This window comes from Meles meles, chromosome 18 (assembly GCF_922984935.1).
Source record: "Meles meles chromosome 18, mMelMel3.1 paternal haplotype, whole genome shotgun sequence".
Taxonomy (NCBI): domain Eukaryota; kingdom Metazoa; phylum Chordata; class Mammalia; order Carnivora; family Mustelidae; genus Meles; species Meles meles.
Window position 1 is genome coordinate 14,117,678 of NC_060083.1, and position 24,906 is coordinate 14,142,583.

Genomic DNA, 24,906 nt, shown 5'->3' on the forward strand with positions numbered 1-24,906 from the left:
TCTTCAGTGGGGACAGGGCCATGTCTAAGATCAGTAGCTGAGGAGACGTGACAGGACATCACAGTCTCTTCCCGGCAAACTCCGTCCCGCTGCTCCGCCGGCCCCATGCTGAGCGCATGGCCGTGGCCTCAGGAAGCAGGAGCTGTGACGTGGGAAAAGATGGCAAAGTCCCCAGATCCTGACGCCACTGAGCTCTTGCTGAGAGACCTCAGCTAGGCCCCGGGTGCCTGTCAGAGCCTCGCCTTCCCCACCAGAAAGTGGGGGCTTTGCTGCCCATTAAATAAGAGGCTGAACACCAGGGACCGGGACCGACTGGAGCACGCCTGCCAAGCCTGCCTCCTCCCCTCCTTCTCACACCCATGGCTCCTTAACCTGAACTTCTTTCCTCGTCAGTAAAATGGGGACCAATGATCTGACTGGAGCGGGACGGGGGCGGGGGGGGAACAGTTGCCCCCCGCCCCATCCCACCCAGGCCCAAGAGCCCGCTGCACAGCTTCTAGAAGCAGTCCTGGAGCCCGCACACTAGGTCACATCTTTTATTGAAATGTATGCCATGCAATCTGTTCAAGAGTTTGAAAAATAACAGAGGGAGCAGATGTGGAGACCGGCCTCGGCCCAGACACCCCCTGGAACAGGTCCTGAGTAGGAAAGGCACATGACTTACCACCTGGCTTGACTGGGCAAGAGAAAGAAAGCCCCCAAGCAAGACATGGCAGGAGAGCGCAGGGCCCGTGGGGCAATCTGCTTGCAGCGGGGCCGGGTGGCATTCCCACGCGTCCCCCTGCCCCTGCGGGTGGAAGCGGCCTACGTGACCTGCCTGCCGAGGAGGGGCTCCTGGAGCACCCAGGATGGGTGCGGGCAAGATGGGAGCGCCACAGAGTAGCACCGGGGTGAGGGGGGAGGCGGGACAGGCCGGTGGAGGTGGGCTGGGGGCCCTAGGGTCTGTGTCTGCTGCAGACCAGGGTCCCAGCCTTGGAGAGCAGGCTCTGCTGAACACTGGGGCCAGGCAGGCCGCTGCAGTGGGGCGGCGGGACTTAAGGCAGCCAGAGGTGAGGAGGCTCCAGGTGGCTCCTGCAGGAACTGGGGACAAGCTGTTCCCGGACCCAGGGCTGAGCCAGGTCCCCCAAGACCCTGCATGTCCCCTGGTTCAAGTACTGTTTTGTGTGCATGCTGGCCAGGTGTGGCATGTCACCTGTGGTTAAGAACACAGGTGCCGGCTGGGACCCATGGAGGACTGGGACAGGGCTGCTCTCTCTATGCCAGCTGGCTGTCTGCTCTGGTTGGCCCTGCTTGCCCTGGGGGCCTCCCTGGGGTCCCGTGTGCTACTGCTGTGGGGCACCCTCCTGTGGCCTGACCAGGAGCGCCCTGGGGCCAAGTGCCCTCCCGGAGCTGGTTTGTGTCACCCTATAGGCCATGGAAGGAAAAAGCACCGGTTTTCTCGGCTACTGGGCAGTTTTCATGACTGAGTCTATATTTGGCCTTGGGAAGGCTTGTGTGGATGGGGAGGGGGAGGGGAAGGGGCCCCATAAGACCTCTGCCCCAGGAGTCAGGGAGAGAAGGCCCGGGGCCACTCTTGGGCCTACAACCCACTCTTTCCTTGAGCTGCACCAGGGATGGGACACCCCCAGCCTTTTGGAGGGGACTCAGCAACTGAGTCCCAGAGTTCTTCCTGGCTGCTGGCTACCAGCACAGCAGAGGCCCAGGGACGTTTGTGGCTCCTCTCTGTAGTTCTGTGCAAACAGAACTGAGGAGCATGGTGGGCAAGGCGAGGCATGCCTTCAGCCCTTGGGGATGGGAATTCTTAGAGGCCAGAGTGGGGCTGGGAGCGAGCACACAGGAGGCCATGAGGGTGCTGAGGATACTGCCTCTCCAGGGCTCAGGGACCCCTGTGGGTGGGCTGCAGGCACAGCCTGATCCAGCTGTTCCTGCCACTGGGTGGGAAGGGCTCTGTGCAAATGTCTGCTGAGGGGCTGCCGAGCTGCTGCGGAGGTCACGGGGAGCTCGGTGCCGAGAGTGGGAGCGAAGAGGTGAACGAAAAGTCAGAAAGGGAGGGGTCACTGTGGCAACCAGTGCCCCCCAGCACACACACCTTCCCAAGCCCACCCCCAGCCAGAGGCCTGGAGGGGACACGGTACCCCTGGGGATATGCTGTGTACTGATGCCTCAGCCCCTAAGGGACTCTGATTCCAGGGTCGCCCTCCAGCCCCACTGAGAGGCAGGCATGGATTGGAAGGAGGGCACAGGAGGTCAGGACCCTGAGCCCTCACCAGCTCACAAAGCCTGCGGAAGGAGGGGTGCTGGTGTGCACCTCCCAGGCCATGGCCAGGAGAGCTGTCTGGGAGGGACCCTAGGATCCCAGCCAGGCAACAGAACATGTCGGGCCAGAAGCTAGCCACGAGAGAGAAAGGTGCTCCGACGTCCGATGTCTACAAAGGAAATCCCACCACATCACTGTTTCTTCCCCTTGGAGGTGAGGACGGTTTTGTGAGGACAAGATGCCTCCCTCCCACCTGAGCTCCAAAGGGACCTCTGTGAGAAAGCCCACCCTCGGGGGACCAAGAGGCTGGTAAAAGGTGGGGGGGGGGGGCGGGGCTTGGTGCTCCGGTCATGCCTGGGGCTGGCTCCAGGCAGACGGGGCAAACAGGGATGGCGGCCACAGGGCATGGGGACCTCGACTTCCTGCACAGCTGACAGACGAGGGGGCAAGGAATTAAGGGAACAGGTACTGAGGAGAGAACACCCAGTGCTCCCTCCACTGGCCCCTCCACTGATGCATAGACCTGCACCGTGTTCCGTGCATGTGCATGTGTGCGCGCACGTGTGCTCGTGTGTGCACGGGCGAGCCGCGGGGGTGCGCAGTCCACGCATTCCAGGCTTTGCCCCTGAAGGAGGGCTGCCCCTCACCTGGGCCCACCCCCCAGTGCCGGGGTGCAGGAGCTGGGGGAAGGGAAGGGGCTGGTGGCAGCCCTGGGAAGTTGGCACGCGAGGTTTCTTATTGCTCCTCTCCACTCAGGCAATCCCCTCCTCGCCTACACAAAGGACACAGCCCTAGGTGGTGGCAGAGGGGGCCCCAAATCAGCCCCCTGCCGATCACAGAGCTGGGAACAGCAGGCAGGATCCAGACCGGCCAGAGGGACAGCCCTGGCCACTCTCCGGTCCTGGCTGCTGGCCCCCGCTGGCCTGCCCACGAGAGGTGGGGGTGGCCCCGTGAGGAGCCAGCCAGTGTCTGCGGAGTGGGGTCCGCCGGGACCTCCGCTGCCCGGCTTCCCCTTCACCGCGGTAGCTGGACCACTGCCCGTCGTCGGCCGGCAGCCTCTGGGGGCCACTGAGGAGCGTCCTTACAAAAATAACTCTGAGTCCATCCCCGGTGGGGAGCAGGTTTCCTGAGAGCACACGGAGGGCCGGGGTGAAGGCCGCAAGGAGAGGTCCGGCATGGAGGGTCCTGCCCCGCAGGGCCAGGGCTACGGCTGGAGGCGCTCCAGGTACTGTGGCAGGGGGTTCTCCTTGACGTACTTCTGGATGTACCAGCACGTGAGATGCGCCTTCAGGTCCTCCTCCACTACAAAGTCCAGAGCAGCCTGGCGGCCGGGGCAGAGAGAACAGCGGTCAGTGCCTGCAGCCCGCAGCCTGGCCCCCACACTCTCCCTGGTGTTCCCCTCCAAGGGCGGGAGCTGGCGCCCGCAGGCCGAGGGACGTGCTGCCACCACCCTCCTTTTGCAGTGGGGGAAACCAAGGCACAAAGCTGGGATACATTGCCCGTGGCCACACGACACCGAAGTGGACCAGGGGTCTGGGGAGGGCAGTCTACACACAGGCAGCCCAGTGAACCCAGCAGCAGTGTGGGCTCTGTGCGTCTTGAAAGGCATCAAGCAGACACTAAACCAAAGAAGCCCCAGCCCTGCACCACATCTGGTCTGTCCTGCACCCCACCCGCGAGGCCTAGCAGCCAGCACTCCCGCCCCGTCCGATCTCAGGGCCTCTGTGCTCACAAGGCCTACAACTCCGTTGCCTTCACCCTCCCGTGGCCACTCCTTCGATGCCTTGTCCTGGAACCTTACCCTTTGGCTGGGTCAGGGGTGCCCCAGGGCTCCCCGCACCTAGCAGAGGTCACATTTGGGTATGACAGGGCTCGCACAGCCGCTCAGGGGCGGTGGGCCGCGAGGAGGGTGCCACTAAGTGGCCTTCATCATGCCTGTGGCTGTTCTCACCGTGGACAGCGAGGGCAAGCTCGGGGTACCCCCTGCCCCGGTGCCTTGCAGGATGCCCTGCACATAGTTGGCGTTTAGTAAGTGCTTACTGAAACAAAGTGGAGGATGGCCTGGGTGAGGTTGGCTGGTCTGATGAGAGGGAGCAGCATTTACTGAGCACCTACCGGGGACCCTGTGCTTACATGCCGGCCAGTTTGAACCTCCAGCTCCACACGCCCGAGCAGGCCTTGTTGCGTCTCACCATCCACACCCCAACTCAGGGCTCACAACCTGAGACCCTCAAAAGACAAGATTCCAGGCTATTCTCCCATTTTCACAGAAGAAATGGAAGGCCCCAGGAGGCAGCAGAGGCCACACGGTGAATGCCATCGCGCCCTCGGCAGGCAGGACTCAGGGGAGACATGGATGGGGTGTCTGGTAGATCCCACAGCTGACCAAGGCTCCCCAGAGTCAGGGAGGGGTGCACCCAGCTTCACGGCCCACCTCCCCTCTCCCCAGGTCAGTAACTCTCAGAGTTTCCTGAGGTACAATCCCCAGAGAGCAGCACAGAGGCTGGGCCCTGTTTCAAGGAAGAGGACAGCTATGTCTGCCATAGCCCCGCAGCCTGGGGGCACAGCTACAGGAGGGCAGAGGAGGGACGAGGCCCAAAGTGGGGGTGGAGGTGGGAAGAGCAGGCAGAGGGAAGAACAGGGGCCTGGAGCAGCCCTCAGAGCCATGCACGGAAGGCCATTCTCTGTCACCTTCCCCGCATGAAGCCCACATCTGTTCTCCAGCCAGCCTGGGTTTGGGGGATGGAGGGCTCAGGAGCGAGGAACGGGGCGCAAGCCACTGTACTCGGACATTCCCTTATGCGGTCGTTCTATTGGGGTTTACTGAGCACCTATTACTCACGTACCAAGGCCTGGCCAGTGAGCTCCTGATATCCAGCGGTGTCTGCAGCCCTGGAGGCTTAGCCCTATGGAACCCAAGGCCTGGGCCCACATGGGCTGCCCCCTGCCGCAGAGGAGCAGGGGTGGGGAGGGCAGAGTGTGCCGCCAGCAGCTCCCCATTCGCAGCTGTAACATATGGCTGAGCTGGCACCGTCGTCAGCACTCTGGCCATGACACAGACCCGGGTCAGCCCCCAGGGCCATGGTTTTGCCACGTGCAGGGGCAGCCCCCTCCCCCCAGCCTACCTTAGCCAGGTGCTTGGCGATGCCACGCCCGCGGTAGGCATCGGGGACCTCGGTGTGCTGCAGGTCCACGATCCGCTTGCCCACATACTCGTAGAGCAGGACGGCCCGGTCATGACATCCTGCGGGGGGGGGGACCGTGGTGAACAGGTGAGGCCCCGCACATGCTCGGGGCTTAAGGCAGGCAAATAGAGGGATGGGTGTTTGGGGCCAGGCTGCCAGTGTTGGACCTAGAATGACCTCTCTGTGCCTCAATTTCCTCATCTGTAAAGTGGGGGATATAATAATGCATCCTCCATTGTGTTTAGAACACTGAGGTCATCTCTGCACAATGTTAAGATTAGTGCCTGGAGCACGTTGGCCTTTCCCGTTGTAATTACCATCAGCACACATCACCCCCCCCAACCCTCTGGTTGTCCTATCTGTCCATCTGTCCCTTCACCCCTGTATCCAACCATTCCTTTCAACAGATGTTTACGGAGCCCCAGGCACTGTTTCTGATACTGGGACTCGGAGGCAAACAAGCCAGACAAAGAGCCTTGCTCTCATGGAACTGACTAGAAGGGGAGATAGAGGACAAACAAGAAAAGCAAGTTACTGTGCAGTGTGGCAAGGGGCGGGGCGGGGCGGAGGGAGTGCTGGCTGCAAACAGGAAGGAGCCGAGGGAGTCAGCCCTGGGATGTCTGGGAGAACCGTGTTTTGTCAGGGGAACAGCCAGTGCAAAGGCCCTGAGGCAGGAGTGGGTCAGATGTGTTTGAGGGACAGGGAGGAGGCTGGGGTGGCTGGAGAATCATGGGCAAAGGGGAAGGCGGGGGTGAGGAGGGCAGGGAGGTGATAGGAGCAGGTGCTGTAGAGATGGTAAGTCATTGTGAGCAGGGAGCCAGAGGAGGGCCCTGGGCAGGGGAGGGACAGAAGGTGACTCAGGATTTCATGGGATCCCTCTGGCTGCCCTGAGGGCAGACCCAGGGCAGGCACAGGAAGACCAATGAGACGGTTGCTACACTAGCCCAGGTGAGTGATGACAGGAACCCAGTCGCAGGCAGAAGCACTGGGGCTCAGGCAGGCATCAGACTCGGATGGTGCTGTGATGGTGTAGCTGGCAGGATCTGCCAGGGACCTGGACGTGGCAAATGAGAAAGAGCTCAGGACAACTCCCCGGTTTACCACTGTAGGCCACTATAAGTGTTGAAGGAAAAAGTAAAGTGGGTTGGGGGCGACACAGGGCCATTTAGCCAGAGGCAGTCCAGGGAGATCCCTCCAAGAAAACCTCGGAGTTGGGGGTGCCTGAGGGAGGGGCAGGCTGAGGACAGGGTTAGTGGAAAGGCCCTGAGGTTAGAAAACACAATTCACTGGCTCTAAAAGAAAACATGGCAATGCCAAGTATCTTTAATTTTTAAAAGCAAATAGTCTTTCAGGTGTTTTGACTTTAAAGCTTCCTAGAGTTTGCTCCTGAGTGCTGCCTGGGCTCCCAGCCTACAGCGAGCATGGAAGGCTGACAGGCCAAGAGAGATCAATGACCAGACCAGGGTCTTACAGCAAATCGGTCACGGCAACAGGCTCCCATCCCATGTGGGAGGCTTTCTGTCTCTCCCCAAAGCTCCAGGAACAGGCTACAATTCATCTTCCCATTTCCAGATGGGAAACTGAGCTCCAGAGATCCAAGGGCGACTACGAGTCCCAGGTGAAGCTGGTACCCAGGCCTCCCGACCCTCAGCCTGGTCCTTTCTGCCCCACTTCAACAAGCCTCCTCTCCCCTGCCTCCAGGCCTTTGCCTCCACGGTTTCTTCTGCCTGGGAGAAGGGAATGCCGTTTCCCTTCCTTGGCCCCAATCCTGCCTCCTCCCCACACCTCTGGATCCCCAACGTTTCCTCCAGACGTCCCCACTGTGGCTCTGCATTGGCCTCCGCAGCCACCTGTCCAGCTGTGTTGCATGGGACTTGGCTCCCGCATCTGTACCAGGGCACGAATTCAGCTCACCCAGCACAGGAGAGCAGAGATCAGGAGGCTATTTTGGGCCTGAGCTGGTCACCGGTCCCAGAAGGAGCTGCTGCATGACTGGCCTGGCCATTTAAGGACCCCCAAGCCCAGGGAGGGCCTACTGGGTGGCAGGCAGGGTTCAGAGTGCTGTGCCTGCAGTCCATGAAGAAAATGGCCTCCCCTTTCTTAATGGAGGAAGCCAGTTAAACAATACCCTCCTAATAACAGAACCTTGGAGGTGTTAGGCTGGAATAGAGCAGAGAAGGCAAATCCCATCTTCAATGGAGTCTACAGGGAGGCCTTTTTTGAGCAAAGACCTGGAGGAGGTGAATGAGCCGATCTCAAAGGAGATGTGGGGGATGACCTGTCCAGGTGCCAAGGACAGCATGTGCAAAGGCCCTGAGGTGGAATGTTGGAGGATCAGTGAATGGGTGGGGCTGAACCCAAATGAGGGCGGGAGAGCAGTAGGAAGCCACGCTGGGATCCTGGCTTTCCCGGGCTGGCCTTTGGGGAGATGACAGGCAGCTCACACCTGTGGGGTCCTGCCACACTGTCCTGTGCTCAGCTCTCTGCACACGTTATCTTCTCACCACAATCTTACAAAGTGGGTATGATTCTTACAGCCCTGTTTACAGATGGGGAAACTGAGGCCCTAAGAGGCAGTTGTACATCCTGGCAGCACGTGGGGCTGAGCTCACTTAGAGCTTTCTGGCCGAAAGAAAGACAAAAAGGCATCTGGGGTCACCGGGATGGACGTGGCCTATTTGTGAGGGGAAAAGCTCTCTAGTGAACCCTGCCAGTGGCCAGGTCACAGCACTCTACATGGGGAGACACCAGACCCTTAGTGGACTATCTTGGCGTACCTGGCCTATGGTCCCATACCCATTTCGGCCTTAGAAGGGTAGCAAAAGTCACCTTGCCCCAATCACCCACATCTGACATGGCCCAGTCCACCCCCATCCACATGCAAGGGGCCCGAGCCAGCACGGCTGGGAGGCACCGAGGGCAGAGCCTGGGGGTTTACCCGGGCAAGTCCATCCCCACATGGAGCGAGGCCCCTCACTGCACCATGCATCCTCTCCCACCCTCCCTGCTCAGGAACACTGCTCTAGGCAGGCATCATTGGGGCACTATGGGGTGGCGACATGGGGTCATGTAGGGGCGTTGTATCCAGGACTGGGATCTGAAAGCCACGAAATTGGTGCCTTGCTTTCAGTCCTGCTGCCTTTGGGGATGCCGAAGGAGGTCAGAAGTAACTACTAACTCTCTGGGGCCTCAGTCTTCCCATCTGCAACATGGGGACAGAGAGGATGCGGAAAGCACCCCTAGGACCTCCAGATGACCCTCCTCCCTGCAGCACATGGGACAGTCAGCCCTGGCTGGGAAGGGAGAGGAAAGGCCAAGGAAGGGCCCTCCCGGGGATGGGGGCTCAATTCTGGCTTAGATGCCTCCTGGCTGTGTGCCCTGCTTTCCCCACCTATGACATGGCAAGGCACAAGCTAGTGTTTTAGAATGTGGGTGTAGGCAACAAGCCTGGGCTCCAGCATTGTCTCACACTCCACGTCAGTAAAAGCCATCCACACTTCCTTCTCCATCTATCCAGGACTGGGACATTTCTCCCCAGCCCTGCTCACGATGTCCGGACTTCTGCAGTAGTTACCTCCCTGCTCTGTCTTGCCTCACACAGTCTGCTCCCCTGGGAGCAGTCAGAAGGACCCTGGGACATCCCCGTCCAGCCTCTGCTCAGGACCTTCCCAGGCACCCACCTCACTGGGAGTCAAAGCCAAGTCCTCACTACGGCTTTTGTGGCCCCATACCACCAGCCCCCCCATGACCTCTTAACCTTATCTGCTGCGATCGTTGGATCCTCTCTTCTCCATTACTCCACTCTCTGTTGCTCTGGATACACACCAGGCAATGGAGGGCCTTTGGTCCCACTGCTTCTTCCTCGTGGCATGCGCTTCCCGCTGGAGCCTCCCCTCCTTGCCTCTTTTAGGTCTTTACTTAACTGGCACCTTCCCAGAGTGACCCTCCCCAACACCTAATTCTAAATAGCAGCACTTTCCCGGCATGCTTTCTGCTGCCCTGCTTTATTCTCACCAGGCCCTGGCTTTCTAGGACACTTTACACTTTATTTAGTGTCTGTCACCCCTCTGGACTGTCAGTCCGAGTATTCAGCACCAAGGGCAATGCTTGGCACGTAGTAGGTGCTCAGTAAGGACTGGTGGCATGAACCCCAGTTCATGTACCTCCAAGGTACAAGACCCTGAGCAACTGGGTCACTTTCCTGTGTCTCAGTACCCTCATCTGTAGAACAGGAAGAACAGTTTCCCCTCACCCCACCCCACCCATATGCCCACAGCCTGCCTGGAACACAAGGACTTCAACCCAGCTGCTCCAACCCTGCCCTCACTCACAACCAGAACTTGCTGGAAGCTTATCAGCACAGCCCTGCCAGGGGGATGCCCCAGGGCCCACCCTGGGAGTCTTGGGGCTGCTCTGGCTCTTAGCTGAAGCATTTACCTCTCTCCATGGGTACAATGAGCCTGTCTTTAGGGCCTGCCCTGCGGTTCAGGAGACACTATGACACACTGTTCCCCTCTCCAGCTGAGGCAGAAGGGGGCCCAGACACCGATGAGCTCCCCCTGACTCCCCAAATACACATCCAGACCCCACCTTCCAGGCTGGAGAGAAGTTGGTGGCCTCCCACTCCTCCCTAGGCTTGGGTGGGGGATCCCCAGTCCATTTTATAGGTAGCCATTTGGGGAAGGGAAGGACACAAGTTTAGAAATATCGTGAGACAAGTCCAGCCTTGGCCACAGACAATTCCAGAGGGGGGCTGTCCTTTGGCTATACTGATTTGCCAAAAAAAAAAAAAAAAAAAGAAAAAAGAAAAAAAAAGGAAAACCCCAAACATTCCCATTTTCTTCTGTCTCTGTGAATGTATGGAGGAGCCTCTTGAGCCACGAAGGGAACCAGAGGCCTCTCTGGAACCTCAGAAAGTAAGATGGGAAAAACTACAAGGACCCTCCACACAAGAATGGCCAGCCCTGAGTGTTAAGGTCAGTAGTGCCACGGTGAGCACCACGGTGGTGGAAGGACTTTCGTTCACATGGAAGAACGCTGTGTAGGCTCTGTTGGGCCCAGGTTTGAGCTCTGGCACTTTGTGATACAGGGCAAGTCACTACTTCCCTCTGGTTCAAACCTCAGTTTGCTCATCTGTAATGGGGGGTGAAAATGCCCTCAATCACAGGGATGTTTTAAGAGGGAGATGGTGGGGCCTGAGAAACATCCGTGCCCCAAACCCAGCCCCTCCTGACTACGTCCAAGGGCAGGCTGGACAAGCCCAGTTCCAGGGGTCAGACCAGGTGGGATCCTGACCCACCTCTGTCCTAACTCACTGCCTGACCTCCCGCAAGCCCTTGCCTTTCCTGAGGCTCTGCTTTCCCTTCTCAGAAATGGGTACGATGGCCTCTAAGGGGACAGTCCGGCTTGGACACTGCCACTGGGGGCCCAGCTGGGAAGGAAGAAAAAGTTATTTATGTGGAGGGGGACGCACAGGGAGTTCTTGATCCTGGATTTTATAATTCTGTTTTTTTATCCCCCGGACCTCTTAGGGGGGAGGGGGTATGCGTTAGTAAGTGCTGGAAACTTTCTTTACAGGAAATGAAGACTTGACTCTGCTTTCTGGTTTTAAAAACAATCCCCGGTCCATGCTGAGTAGCACTTGCTGTGCGCCACCGCACTCTTCTAAGCCTTCTCTACTCTCACTTCGTCCCTACAACCGGGACAGGTGTGCACTACTCTCCCATTGCCGAGATGGAGAAACTGGGGCACACAGAGATGAGGCAACTTGTCCAACGGGGCTGATGGGGACACCTTCCCCTCCACAGTGCCCACCCACTGAGGCAGACACCCCTCTCTCCCTCTGCCCCAGGTCTGCCCAGAAGATTTCCCCAACCAGCTCGGCGCAGAAAAGCCAAAGTTCCCAGAGACGGCAAGAAGCCATTTAGCACCCGGGGAAAGGGAGGAGATCACCGTTGACCTACTCTCCAGGATCTCCCTCAGGGGATGTCCAACACCGGAAAACTGCCCCGCTTGAGCAGGTGCGGGTCCCCTGTGGCTTGAAGCCGGGAGCTGGAGGCAGAGGACCCGAGCTGGCCCCACTTCTACCTCCGCCTTCCCCGGGGGTCCCCTGCCCACCAGCCAGGGGTGCCCCGCGTGGGCGCGCCTCTCCCAGGCAGCCCGCTCCTCCCAGACCCTCCAGTCGGCCGCGCCCCCTCCTAGCCCGCAAGCGCAGCCCCGGGCCTGCTCCCGGAGCGCGGGGCAGAACAGCAGCGGAGCCGCGGCCGCTCGAGGCCACCCCGCGGCGCGCGCTCGCGACGCCCCTCCCGGGCTGCGGACCGGGGGCGCGCGCCCCAGCTAGGGGGCGGCCTCGGCGGGCCCGGCTCGCTCGCAGACAAAAGGCGGGGGCGGGCCGGACGCCGCGTTACCGTTGAGCCGGACGGTGAACTGGCGGCGCCGCCGGTCGTGTTCCACGCGGATGGGGCAGCCCTGCTCCAGCGCGCCCAGCGGCACGGCGGCCGCCGAGTGCGCCATCTGCGCGCCGGGCAGCGCCGGGCAGTGGCCGCTGGGACCCCCCGCCCGCGCCGGCTCGGCGGGGGCAGGGCGCGCGGAGAGGTGTTCGGGCCCGCGGCGGCTGCGGTGGCGGCGGCGGGGATGGGGGCGCGAGGCGGCGGGCAGCTGACCGCCGGGAGACCGCAGGCGGCGGCGCAGAAACTGACACTCGGCGGCGGCCTCGGCGGCGGCAGCAACAAAAAAAGGAGGGGGGCCAGGAAATCAGCTGTGAGGTCACGTGCAGCGCGCAGCCAGTGGGCGCGCGACCTTTTTGTTTTGATACATTCCATTCGACTCTTAAAGGGGCCGTGCGCCTCCCGGGCCGCGTTCCCCTCGTCGGCTCCAAACAAAACAACGCGAGCCGCTTCCGCGCCTGGGACAGTTTTCCCTCTTGTGTTTGACTCACAGGCAACTTTGCCCCCCCCCCCCCCGCCCCGACACGGAGCCGTTCTCAAAAAGATGTAACGACCTATAGGGAATTATAATCTTCCCCTCGAAGCCCGCATTTATTAAGCGCTTGCTGTGTGCACAGCGTGTGCAGAGCAAAGCCCTGGTAAGCTACCGGAGTGCTCAGTAACTCAGTGAAAATTCTTACCACGAACTTGAGAAATAGGTATGCTTGACTCCATTATACAGATGAGGAATAGAGGCCCAAAACGCACTGCTGTGATTCGTAAGCAGCGATAGGAGGATTGGTGCCGAGGATCCCACCCCTATGCAGGTGTGAGTGGTGAAGAGGAAAATTCCTGAGAAGCCTTGTTTGGGAGAGGGGTGAAATGCCAGCTCGCCCCAAAAGAGGTGGAAGTGTAGGAAGAAGCCTTGGAGATCCCTGGATCCATCCCACAGATGGCGAAACTGAGTCTCAGGAAACGGGCAGGGACTTAGTCTAGGACTCCCAGGACTGTGGTGGTGGTGGTGGGGGGGGGGTGGTTTGAAGGTTGTGGTGCTGCCTGACTTCTTTTTCTTTCGAAAGGGGACTTCCCTTCCCTCCAACCTCATCTGGTTCACACCTAAAGCAGCGCTCCCTCCCACCCATTTCTACTTATGAAACACATGACTACAGGTTACCATTTACAAGTTTGTTTCTTAAGATGTTAAGTTTGAAGTTCATTCCCACGTTGACCACCACTCAAGTCACAGTAGAGAACACTGTGGTGGTTTCCTCACTCCCTTCCAGTGCCCCACCCTTTGAGAGAACCACTGTCTTTGACTAATTTGATTTTCCTAGAAGTTCTCATAAACAGAATCATATAGTATGCACTTTTTAGTGTTCAGTTTCTTTTGTTCAACATTTTTATCTATAAGATTCATCCATCTTGTATCTTTTTCATTGCGGAATGGCATTGCATTGTATGCACGTACCATAATTATTTTTATTACTTTTATTTATTTAATTTGTTTAAGTAGGCTCCACACCTAACATGGGGCTTGAACTCAAGGCCCTGAGATCAAGAGTCACATGCTCTAGGGACTGAACCAGCCACCTGAACTAACTTGGGTTCTTTTAATGGACGATTTGAAGGAGGTAAGAAAGTGAGTCAGGGGATGTTGTAGGGAAAAGCAGTCCAGACAGAGACAACCACAGCCAGTGCAAAAGCCCTGTGGTGCGTTTAAAGAACACAGAGGCCAGTGGGACTGGCACAGCGTAAGCCGGGGAGAATGGTGAGCTGAGGGGTCTGGGGGATAGATTGAGGGTTATCGCTGGCCACAGTAGGGCTTTTGGCTTTTACTCTGAGCCAGGAGGGAGCTATGAGAAGGTTTTGAGCAGATCAGGGATGCAATGTTAGGGTTTTTTTTTTTCTTTTTAATACTGGAAAATTTCAAACATATAGTATGTGTAAATACATTAAATGTAAAATGAAGTCAACCTCATGGCTGAGGTTTTCATTTTTTTTAATTTAAAACATTTCAGTTCATGTTTACATACAGTAGAAATGACCTCTTTCAGCGTATAGCTTTGACAAATGTATACCTTCCTGTAGCTAGCACCACAACCAAGTTATGAAAATTTTATCATCCCTCCAAGTCACCTGAGCCCCTTTTAAGCTCTCCCCCCCCACCTCTGATTTGTTTTCCGCCTATTGTTGACATGTTGCCTTTTCCAGCATGTCATAGAAATGGAGTCATGCAGCATGTGGCTGTCTGTGTCTGCCTCCTTCATCCAGCACTGGGTCGTCGTGACGCGCCCGTCAGCAGTCTGCTCCTTTCCATGGTTCCATAGCATTCCATGGAACTATGTAATGACCTTGGCTATAGGCTCCCTCTGCCTCCTTAGATGGGTGGGGGGTGGGACCATGGAAAGGAAAGCCTAGAAGCAAGAGACCCGTGCGCTGCTCCAGACAAGCAGGGACATTAGTGGCCAGTGCCCATTCTCCCGGGCTCTGCGGCTGCCACACAAATGCAATGTGGAAGGTAGCTCGTGGGCATGGCCCCCACACTGCCACCACCTGAGATAGGAGAGGGGTACTGAAGCTTCATGAGGAGGATGTTCCCAGGGGAGGAAAGTGACGGATTTAGAATCTGTCTCCAGACCTGGGCTCCTCGCCCCTCTAGCTCTGTACCCCTGGGCCTCAGTTTCCTTATCTGTGAAATGGAGTTAAAGGATACGCATGACCTCATCAAGCACCCTAAGTTCCTGCTGCTGGAGGCTGAGATCCAAGCAGGCCTGGCTCGTCCATCCTGACTCTGCTGTGAAACCCCAAGCCAGTGACATGCCTTCTCCGGGCCTCGTCTTCCCTCCTGCAGCCCTGGCTTGCCCTCCAGGGTCTCAGCTCTGCCAGGCCCATGTGGGATGACTGCCCTGCTCACCAGCCCAACATTCTTCCAAGGGAGCCGCCACACCCTCACCTCATCTGGACCCGGGCCACCCCCACGCCCATGGACAGAGGCTTCGCTTTTCCTTTTAATGCCTTTACTGTTCTTCTGTCCCGTTACTCGATTAGATGCACAAGGGGTGCTCATTAAAAAGTTTCAGAACAAACAAGAAAATATCAACAGGACAAAAACCCTGCAGAGACCCACCTCCAAAGTCCAGCACTGTTCTCAGGTTGGCTGTGTGTCCTTCTAGATGGACACACTAGCCCTCACTCATTCCCTCACTCGTTCATTCAGTGTTTGTTGAGCCGCCGCTGTGTGTTCTGGTCCTGAGAACACAGCTGAGAATGAGGCAGACGGAGCTCCTGCTCGCCTGGAGCTCTCTACACAGACTGTTTTTTCTAGCACGAATGGAATCAAATCATATTCACTGTTTCGTAGTGGGTTTTTTTTTTTTTAACAATATACTGTGAGTATTTTCCCTTGTTAATATATGGAAATCACAGCTCATTCTTGAAGAGCTTTTTCCCCCCCGAATTTTATTTATTTATTTGAGAGAGAGAGTGTGGGAGAGAGAGCATGAGTGGCGGGGGAGGGGCAGAGGGAGAGGGAGAAGCAGGCTCCCCGCTGAGCAGGGAGACCCAGGCTGGACTCCAGGCAGACCCTGAACTGACTGAGCCACCCATGCACCTTGAGAACATTTTTACATCTACTTCTTGACAAGGCAATATGTTCACATGTGTGAAAAACTAAAGCAAAATATATCCAGGCACCCAGCAGCACCTACCTGCTGCCCGTGTCTTCCCGGCTCCCCGCCACACACGCGCAAGCAGTTTTACTTGTTTCTTATGAATCTGCCCAGACTTTCCACACATACACCTGGGTACATACAAGTAGATAATCCTTCCTCCCATTTTTAATCCAGGTTAGCATAGAACCCCCCAAGTGTGGCATAGCGCCTGCTGGGACGCCCCTGTGGGGAGCTCTGTTGGCCCCGCGTGGTGTCCCCACCACACAGCTGTGCGGTCTTTCATTGATGGAATCGCATGATGTCACTAACAGATGACAAGACCCTAACCATTCTCTTAGACACAGCCCTTTGCTGATGGCTATTTGGGTCATTTCTAAATATAGCATCTTTGTCTCTACCACAGATTCTCCCATCTTATGGATACAGTAACCAACCAGTTCTCTGTTGTTGGGCATTTAGGTCAACTTTGTACTTTTCACTGCATTGACGTGAATGTTCGCACAGATGTCTTTGCCCATCTTTCCAGTTGTCTTCACAAGAGCACACCAGCTACGAACGACTGCTCCCTAGTGCTCCTACGCCAGGCACCGCTGTGCTGAGTGCCTCACGTGTGTGATCCCATTAAATCGATTAAATCCTTACACTCACCGGAGGCAGCAGAGGTTATACAGGTGAGGGGACCAGACTTTGGAGAGGCTGAGAACTGTCCGTAGTCTCCTCGGTGGTAGGTATTGAGCTGGGATCCGAACCTGGGTAAGGCTGAGTCCAGCGTCTGACATCCCAAACAGGACAAGCCACCAGCTGGCCCAACAGATGGGACCTTCCCAAGGGCAAGGACGGCTCCCTCCTGACAAGACCCAGTCTCCCAGAGATCATCTGGAGTACATGAGGGGTCCAACATGTAGGGGCTGCGGGGCCCAGGCATTCTGTGATTCGGGGAGCCCGGGTGGGTGTCAGACAAAAGGGAGTGGTGTGGAGTACGGCAGAGTGCCGATCTCCTGCCCCGTGCAAAGGGGCAGGGACTGCTCACTCCAGCCGCACTGACTGTCCCACGTGGGAAACCTGTCTTGATTTTTCAACCGGAGTTGGAAATCAAATAATATAGTGAGGTCTTCTTACGTACCAGTGATGGCAGCTGATTAGAAAACACAATTGCGTGTGTCTGCTGCTAATACTTAAATGGTTGGTGAGGAGAGAGAGGATCTGGAGAGCTTAGCTAGCAATGTATCTGGGTGAAGGCCATGTGCACATTCATCGTGGAGCTCCGGCCACCTTTCTTCTGGAGATGTCAACTTTAAAAAAACAAACAAAAAACAGAAAACGGGGAAAAGAAGAGACAAAACCAAATAGAATAAGTGATTCTGGGCTAGATCCTGGTTCAAACAAAAAATCCAGCCATAAAAGATGCTTTGGAGACAATGGGGTGACATGGAATATGGATCATGGATCAGAGTTACAGCTTTTTCCTCTGATGGGAAAACCATCTTGCAGTTATAAGTGAGAATGCTCTTGTTCTTTGTCCCGAAGGGCTAGGAGCCAAAGGTTATGATGGCAGTAACTTACCCTCAAATGATTCAGAAAATAATGTATACCTACATGTGGGACAGCGAGAGAGGCGGAGAGAGAGGAAAACATGCGGGCTAAGCATCAGCAATGGCCATCCCAGCCTTCAAATTCTTGTGTCCTTGAAATTTTTCATAATTAAAAATTGTGTATGTGGGGGGCACCTGGATGGCTTAGTTGGTTAAACAACTGCCTTCAGCTCAGGTCATGATCCTGGAGTCCTTGGGTGGAGTCCCGCGTCGGGCTCCCTCTCAGCGGGGAGCCTGCTTCTCCCTCTGACCCCTTCCGTCATTCTCTCTCTCTCTCTCTCTCTCTCTCGCTCAAAGAAATAAAATCTTTAAAATAAAGTGTACATGGGTGATCGAAATGACCCCTTTTTGCCACCTATCATGTAGCTCAATTAACCCCTATGCCAAATGGGGAAACTGAGTTCCAGGGAGAAGGAAGAAGCCTCTTTTTTTTTTTTTTTTCTTTTTTACTGCTGATTTACCTTCCTAATTCATTTCCCTCATCCAGTGTGAGAGTGGGTGTTCGGGCTGATGGTGAGAGGGCACTTCCTGTCCCTTGGTCTTTTCTTTCTCCCCCACCAGAGCTCTACAAGAATGGTTCTGTTAGAGCCTCATTTTACAGAGGTGGAGACCTAGAGAAAGGAAGAGACTTGACTGAGTTGCACATCAAGTTGGGGAGGGAAAGGGGTCCTCAGGGATTCCTGTCTTCCTTTCTAAACCTAGAGAAAGAAGCTGGCTTTGGGGTCAATAAGCCAGGTCTGCCACCAGCTTTGCTGTGTGACCTGGGAGCCTGACCTAACCTCTCTGAGCTATAGTTTGCGGTGAGGAATTAATGAGGTGAGGTGTGAGAAAGCTCCTGACCCACTGCCTTGTGAACAGTTGGAACCGTCCCACATCCCTCTGTCCCAGCAGTCCCCGAAATCTCAGAAATCTCCAGCTCTTACACACACCCAGCCTGCCCCAAAGAGCCATGGCTCCGGCCTCCAGCCCTTCTCTTCTCTAATCCCAGACCCACCTGGCTGCTATTGGCCCCCAGTCTCGCCCTAGTCTCTGTGTGTCTCCTCCTATCAGGGTCGCCACAAGGCTTGGACCCGTGACATCACCCTTCTGAGCATCGGGTCCCCTGTACCCTCCCTCCATACTCTCCCCCCTCGTGCTGCTCAGGGCTTTTTTTCTCTTTATTGAACTGGCTTCCCTCCTCCTCCCCAAGCTTTTAAGATATAGTTTATATACAATAAAATTCACACAGTATGATTTTGATGACTTTGGACACAAATCTGCAGCCCCGTAACCACCATCACAAGCATCCTATAGAATATTTTTTTCGGGGCGCCTGGGTGGCTCAGTGGGTTAAAGCCTTTGCCTTCAGCTCAGGTCATGATCTCAGGGTCCTGGGATCGAGCCCCACATCGAGCTCTCTGCTCAGCAGGGGGCCTGCCCCCCTCCAGTCTCTGCCTGCCTCTCTGCCTACTTGTGATCTCTGTCAAATAAATAAATAAAATCTTTAAAAAAAAAAAAGAATATTTTCTTCACTCTCAAATTTTCCTTGTGCCCTGTTGCAGTTAAGCCTCCCACCCCAAGTCCCTGGCAACCACTGATCTCTTTGTGCCACTGTAGTTTTGCTTTTCCAGGTGGCATACAAAGGGAATCATATCTGATGTCACCTTTTTTAGTGTGGCTTCTGTGACTCAGCGTAAGGCACCTGAGAGTCATCCGTGGTGTTGCCTGGATCAGCAGCTCAGCCCTTTTTCATTGCCAAGTAGTAGTCCATGGACAGATATACCAAAATTTTTTTTCTATTCACAAGTTCATGGACATTTGCGTTCTTTCCTGGTTTTAGGTCTAATGAAAAAACCACTATTAATATTTGCATACAGGTTTTTTTTCTTTTTTTAAAGTAGGCTCCATTCCCAGCGTGGAGCCCAACATTGGGCTGAAACTCATGACCCCATGAGTTTCAGCCCAAGACCTGAGCTGAGATCAGCAGTCGGACACTTAACCAACTGAACCATCCAGGTGCCCCTACATAGAGGTTGTATATGTATGTGTGTGTGTGTGTGTGTGTGTGTGTGTGTGTGTGTGTAAACACAGGTTTTCACTTCTCTTGGGAGTGGAATGGATCATAGACAGGTGTATAATTTTATAAGAGACAGCCAAGCTCTTTCCCAGACTGGTCATACCATTTTGCATTCCCACCAGCAAGATTTCTCCACCTCTTGGCCAACACTTGGAATTGTCAGTCTTTGAAATTTTAGTCATCCTAATAGGTGTGTAGTAAACCTCGTTGTGGTTTTAATTTGCATTCCTCTAATGACTAATGATGCTGATTGTCTTTTCACGTGCTTATTTGCCATTTGTATATCTTCTTGATGAGCTGTCTGTTCAGATCTTTTGCACATTTTTTATTGGGTTGTTTGTTTTCTTATTTTTGCGTTGTAAGATTTCTGTGTATATTCTGGGTACAAGCCCTTTATCAGAGATGTGTTTTGCAAATATTTTCCTTTGGGCTTGTTTTGAGGATTCAATAACATCATAAACGTTCAAGAAGTGGGTGTTTTTATCGTTATTATTCTCATTACTGCTCTTGTGTTATTACTCTGTTTTGTCTTTGTGAGTTGAACAAAACTTCATGCCTCCTAGTGGCACCTGCTAACAGAGGCTCCCCTGGGCCTCCAAGCCTGGTACCCAGGTCCCTCCAGGCTGGAATTCTCTGAGGGAGACACAGCCTTCTCTGGAGCCCAGGATATCTCTGTGTTGTTTGTCATTTCTTTCTTTCTTTTTTTTTTTTATTTGACAGAGAGAAATCACAACTAGGCAGAGAGGCAGACAGAGAGAGAGGAGGAAGCAGGCTCCATGCGGAGCAGAGAGCCCGATGTGGGGCTCGATCCCAGGACCCTGGGATCATGACCTGAGCCGAAAGAAGAGGCTTTAACCCACTGAGCCACCCAGGTGCCCCTTGTCATTTCTAATATTCACTTATCAAAACCAACCAGCTGGCCCAGGCTGCTTGGCTGGGCTGCTGCTGGGAGGGAAGGCTAGCCCAGAGGAGACCTCGGAGATGAGCTCGCCCTCCCTGCCCTGCCCTGCCCTCCCCCCCCCCCCCCCCCCCCGCCCTGACTCTGGCTTGCTGGGCATGCATGGACGTGCTCTCTCCTTTAAACCTCACCACAGCACTCAGGATTTGATTGCTGTCTGCCCGAAGAGACTCCCGAGGTTTGGAGAGCCGATTTGGCTGCCCCAACTCTCACAATGGGTGGCTCTGAGGGAGAATGGCGGGTTTCTCCTTCGCGCCCTGGGCGCATGCGCACATGCTCATGGAGCACCGCCCAGCTGGTGCTCTAGGCCCGGCTGAAGGCAGGACAACAGAAGGCAAACAGCGGCTGTGTACAGAGCGCCTCCTCCGTGCAAGCACTGGGCCCGCAGGAATTATGCCACTCGGGGGAGTAGCTGTAAAATTGTCCCATTTTCCAGATGAGAAAACTGAGGCTTGCAGAGACCCATGCGGTAGTGACAGGGCAGGCTTTGCACGCCAGGCACGCCGTCTTCTCAGACCAGGTGCCTGACCGCCCTGACACACTGGACCCACAGCCTTTGTCCCTTCTGCGAGGCCTACCCAACCTGTGGGGCCAACTGTTGCGTGCTCCCAGGCACAGTGTGTGCGCAGCCTCACCGGCCACTGCAGTGCCGCTGGGACATCCGTCATGCCCTCCCCACTTCACCTGTCCCAGGCCCCTTCCCCTTTCCCTTCAAGCTCGCTGCCTCTCCATCTCTGCACCCTCTTCCATTCGCAGCTGCTTCTCTGACTGCCGTCTCGCTCCCAAGCATCGCCCTCCATCGATCCTTAAAGCCTGCCTGGGGGGATAGGCTGGCTCAGACAGCGTGGGGAGGGCCCTGTGGCGGGACCTGGCTACGTTAGGATGCGGGACCCCTTCACCCCGGCCCTCCCCTTTCTGGGACTCCCTTCTTCAAATCCCCCGGCATGGTGGGGAAGGAGTTTGCCCCGGAATATTCACTGTAGACGCGAAATACACGCAACTACCTCGCAACAGGGGACCTGCTAAATCCTGATGGCAGAGTCGCTCGGATTATTGTAGTTGCAGAAAGAATGCGGATGCCCTCCGCGTGCGGAGATGAGAGGGCTCGCAGGGTCTTACCGCGGTGTTTAGTGACGAAGATATGTGTAGGGCGGTGAGGAAAGAACAGGTGTGGCCTTGTCCTTCCTAGGACACTGGACGGGCTGAGTTCTGGGTGGGCACCAAGGTGGCAGGTGGAGTGGGGGGCGGGCGGTGGCGGCATAGAGACATTTTTCGCTCTCATACCTTGTCACTTTTCACTGTGGAACTGAAATTTCCTCCTCTGATTCTGCCACCCCAGGGGTTTCTCTAAGGAGTAATTGAGAGGTCAGGGAGAGGCCCGCCCTTCTCTACCACTGGCTCCCCACCAGCCCCTGGTAGGCACCTTCCACCTGCCATTGCTTGTCTGTCTTTGGGTCAGACTGGGCGCCCCTGAAGGAAGGGCCTGGGTGAGGCATCTCCTTCAGGGGAGCCCCCACATCAGCTCAAGACCTAGGAGGCCTCTGAGTTGGCCCAGATCCTGAGGCCTCCTCCTGCCCCAAGGCCTCAGGAGGGGGCTGATTTCACAACCAAGCCCTGGTTGAGCTCTGACTGTGTGCTAAGCACATCCTAGGCCTCCCTTTTTAAAGTACCAGTGAAACCTCGTCTTTATACAGGAGTAAACTGAGGCTCTTGGAGCAGTTAGGAAATCCTGTAACTTGCCTGGTGTCATGCACTAGTAAACAGAGGAGGCAGAATTCTATCCCAGAGGCTCTTGGCAGCCTTTTGAGGGATACGGGCCATCTGTGGTTTTCCCGCCCCCTGGAAGGCCGATCCGCCTGGAGGGGCCTTTGTCTTGCCCTTGGATGAGGCCGGGGACCCAGAGACGTGTTAGGTCGGGGCTTATGGGTTCCCATCTAGTTTGACGATGACAGCACAGAGCAGCAGGGAGAGCCTTTTAGGGGACGTGGTGTGGCACTCTGCCTTGAAAGATGAGGAGGGTGTCCAACCCTTCCACTCCACGCGTTCCCCAGCAAGCTCGCTATCTTCCCTCCCCACACCTACTGCCTTATCTTCGTGGTTGGCACTTTTCTCCTGAACCCATGGGAGACTTGAAGCCTCATCCCTCTGGCCTCCTCCCTTGGCCTCCACCCTCTCCCCTGCTCTAAGAGATGCTGACACCCTGGGAAGTAGGGGAGGTGGCTCTTCGAAGGGCCCCTGTCCCCGAGGAATTGCCGAAGGACTGTAGAGCTTTTAAAGAAATGGTTGCAAGTTCTCCAGTGTTCTTCCCGTTGTGAGGCAGAGTCTGTCTCCTGTCCTGAAAACTGGGTGGGTTGCACCCACTTCTGAGTAAGGCAGAAGTGATACTGTGTGACTTCTGACACAGCATCAGAAAAGGCCAGGGAGCTTCCACCCCGTTCTCCGCTTGCCAGACCGAGGAAGCCCAGGTCGCAGGCGGAGGCTGTGTGCGGGTGCCCCAGTCCACAGACCCAGCTGCGCCCAGCCCTGCGGTCCTCTGTGCCCCGGGACCCAACACTGAATGAGGGGGTCTCCAGGTGACTCCAACTGAGGCCGCAGATGTTCTGGGTCAGAGCCAGGCCGCCTCTGCTGCAAGCATGACGAAATAGTTACTTTACACTACTGAGTTTAGGGGGGTTCGAGACTCAGCAAGAAACAAGGTGTGTGGGGGGCTATTTTGTGACTTTCCCTGTTCTGACTATCGTTCTTTTCTCAACGTGTATCTGTTGGGACCTAGGAGGGGCGGGGAGCTGTGGAGGACCTCGGCCCAGGGTCAGACCCTAGAGGTGCTGTTTACCCCTCCTCTGTGAAACAGCCGTGCCAGGTTAGAACCAGGGAACTTGGGCTCCCTGCCTCCCCAAACCACCGTACACACCCCAGCCCCCGACACGCCTAGAGCCTGGAGTTTTGAGTCACTGGATGGTGTCAAGTCCCGTAAGTCTCACAGCTTGGATATTTGAGGAAGACTGCGCAGAAGAGGCAAGAATGAGATGTAAAGCAGAGGCTGAGTTAAAAATAATGATGACATTTTGTTTGTTTACATTAAAATGTCAAATAGGGGTGCTTGGGTGGCTCACTTGGTTAAGTGTTGGACGCTTGAGTCCGGCTCAGGTCGTGATCTCGGGGTGTGAGATCAAGCCACAGGTCAGGCTCCACTTAAGACTCTCCCTTCCTGGGGTACCTGCGTGGCTCAGTGGGTTAGAGCCTCTGCCTTCAGCTCAGGTCATGATCTCAGGGTCCTGGGATTGAGCCTTGCATCGGGCTCTCTGCTCAATGGGGACCCTGCTTCCTCCTCTCTCTCTGCCTGCTTCTCTGCCTACTTGTGATCTCTGTCTGTCAAATAAATAAATAAAATCTTAAAAAAAAAAAAGACTCTCCCTTCCTCTCTGTCTGCACCACCAGCCTCCCTTCTGCTCTCATGCTCTCTCTCTAAAATTTTTTTAAAAAATAAAATAAATAGTAATTATATTACTGGGATTTATTAACACACCAAACTACTACATATTTAATATATATTAAAAATAACACATGGTTCTTACAGAAAGAAACGTTTGACAGAAAAACCTAAAGAAGACAAACACATTCCTTGTGATCTCTTTGCCCAGAAATCACCCTGGCTGACCTGTTGGGAGTATGTCCTACATTCTCACCAAGCAACTTGGTCTAGGCAGCTACTTTTAGCAAAATTTCCCCATGGTTCAAGCAAGGCAGAGACCAGCTGGCTGAAGGGAGGTTCCTACCACAACAGAAGAGGCCATATTTGGAGCATGAAGCTCGGTGCCCTCCTTCCCCTCCCCTGCCCCTAAGGACAAGGTCATCACAGCAGCACCCCCTGCAGTGGCCCCAGATCTGAGTCATTGGTGGGGGGGCCCCTCTCAGTGTGCAAGACGGGAAGCTCCTTCCCACTACTTCTTGGCTCTCTGATCCCCAAGCACAAGCAGTATCCTCCGTGGCCAGGACAGTGGAAATCTCTTCCTAGGAGGGGGGCAGAGCCAGCCACTTGTCTAAGCAAGTCAGGGGCATCATGACTGCCTGCCCATCAGATGCCTGAATCAATCTCAGTTCTCCGCTGGGGCCTCCCCCAAGGATGGATTCTCTCCACCCAAGAACGTTTGCAACCCTCCAAATGACAGTTTCCCCAAGACGGATAACCTGAACACCTTTGTCCCCTTATAGCAGGAAAATCTGTGGTTGCTGGACAGGGTCTGCCCACAGAGCATTTCGAGGGATGGGATGGCTGAGCCTTTGACTCTGAGCAGGAGCAGACTGGGGGGGTGGTAGCCAAGGGCATTTCACTCAGGAGAGCTTCCCCAGGGCTGGGCTGTGGGTAGCGCGCTGGCTCTAGGCCTGGACAGGGCATACCTGGGCCAGAGGAGGCTTCCTCTGGGGCCTCTCTGTGGCGCGGTGGGCAATGCTCAGTGCCATGGGGGTGCTGGCTGGGACAGATCTCGGGCCTGCCTTTGGGCAGGATGGCTGTACTGCTCCAGTTTCCTCCTGGCAGGAGGCCCGCACATTGGTCTCTCCCACCCAGGGGACCCTGGGTGGGCACCTGTGTCCCTTTCTGGCCTCTCCTGCAGCTCACCATGGCCTGGAGTCTCTCCAATGCATCCCCTGCCTCCAGGGCAGAGCCACCTCCCCTGGAGATACCGGACACCAGCAGCCCCTGGTGCCCCGTGGCCCAGGGCACAGCCCCAGAAGACGGCCGGTGTGGACTCACTGAGCACAG

General features: G+C 55.8%; 1 protein-coding gene across 1 annotated transcript; it reads right to left on the reverse strand.

Moving 5' to 3' along the window:
• Window positions 1-522: 522 nt before the first annotated feature.
• Window positions 523-12,153, reverse strand: NATD1 (N-acetyltransferase domain containing 1). Its single transcript, XM_045984338.1, has 3 exons — window positions 11,850-12,153; window positions 5,383-5,501; window positions 523-3,578 (listed from the first exon to the last, which is right to left on the reverse strand). Exons 1-3 carry the CDS (start codon window positions 11,953-11,955, stop codon window positions 3,462-3,464), a joined length of 342 nt encoding a protein of 113 aa, XP_045840294.1. The 5' UTR covers window positions 11,956-12,153; the 3' UTR covers window positions 523-3,461.
• Window positions 12,154-24,906: the final 12,753 nt, after the last annotated feature.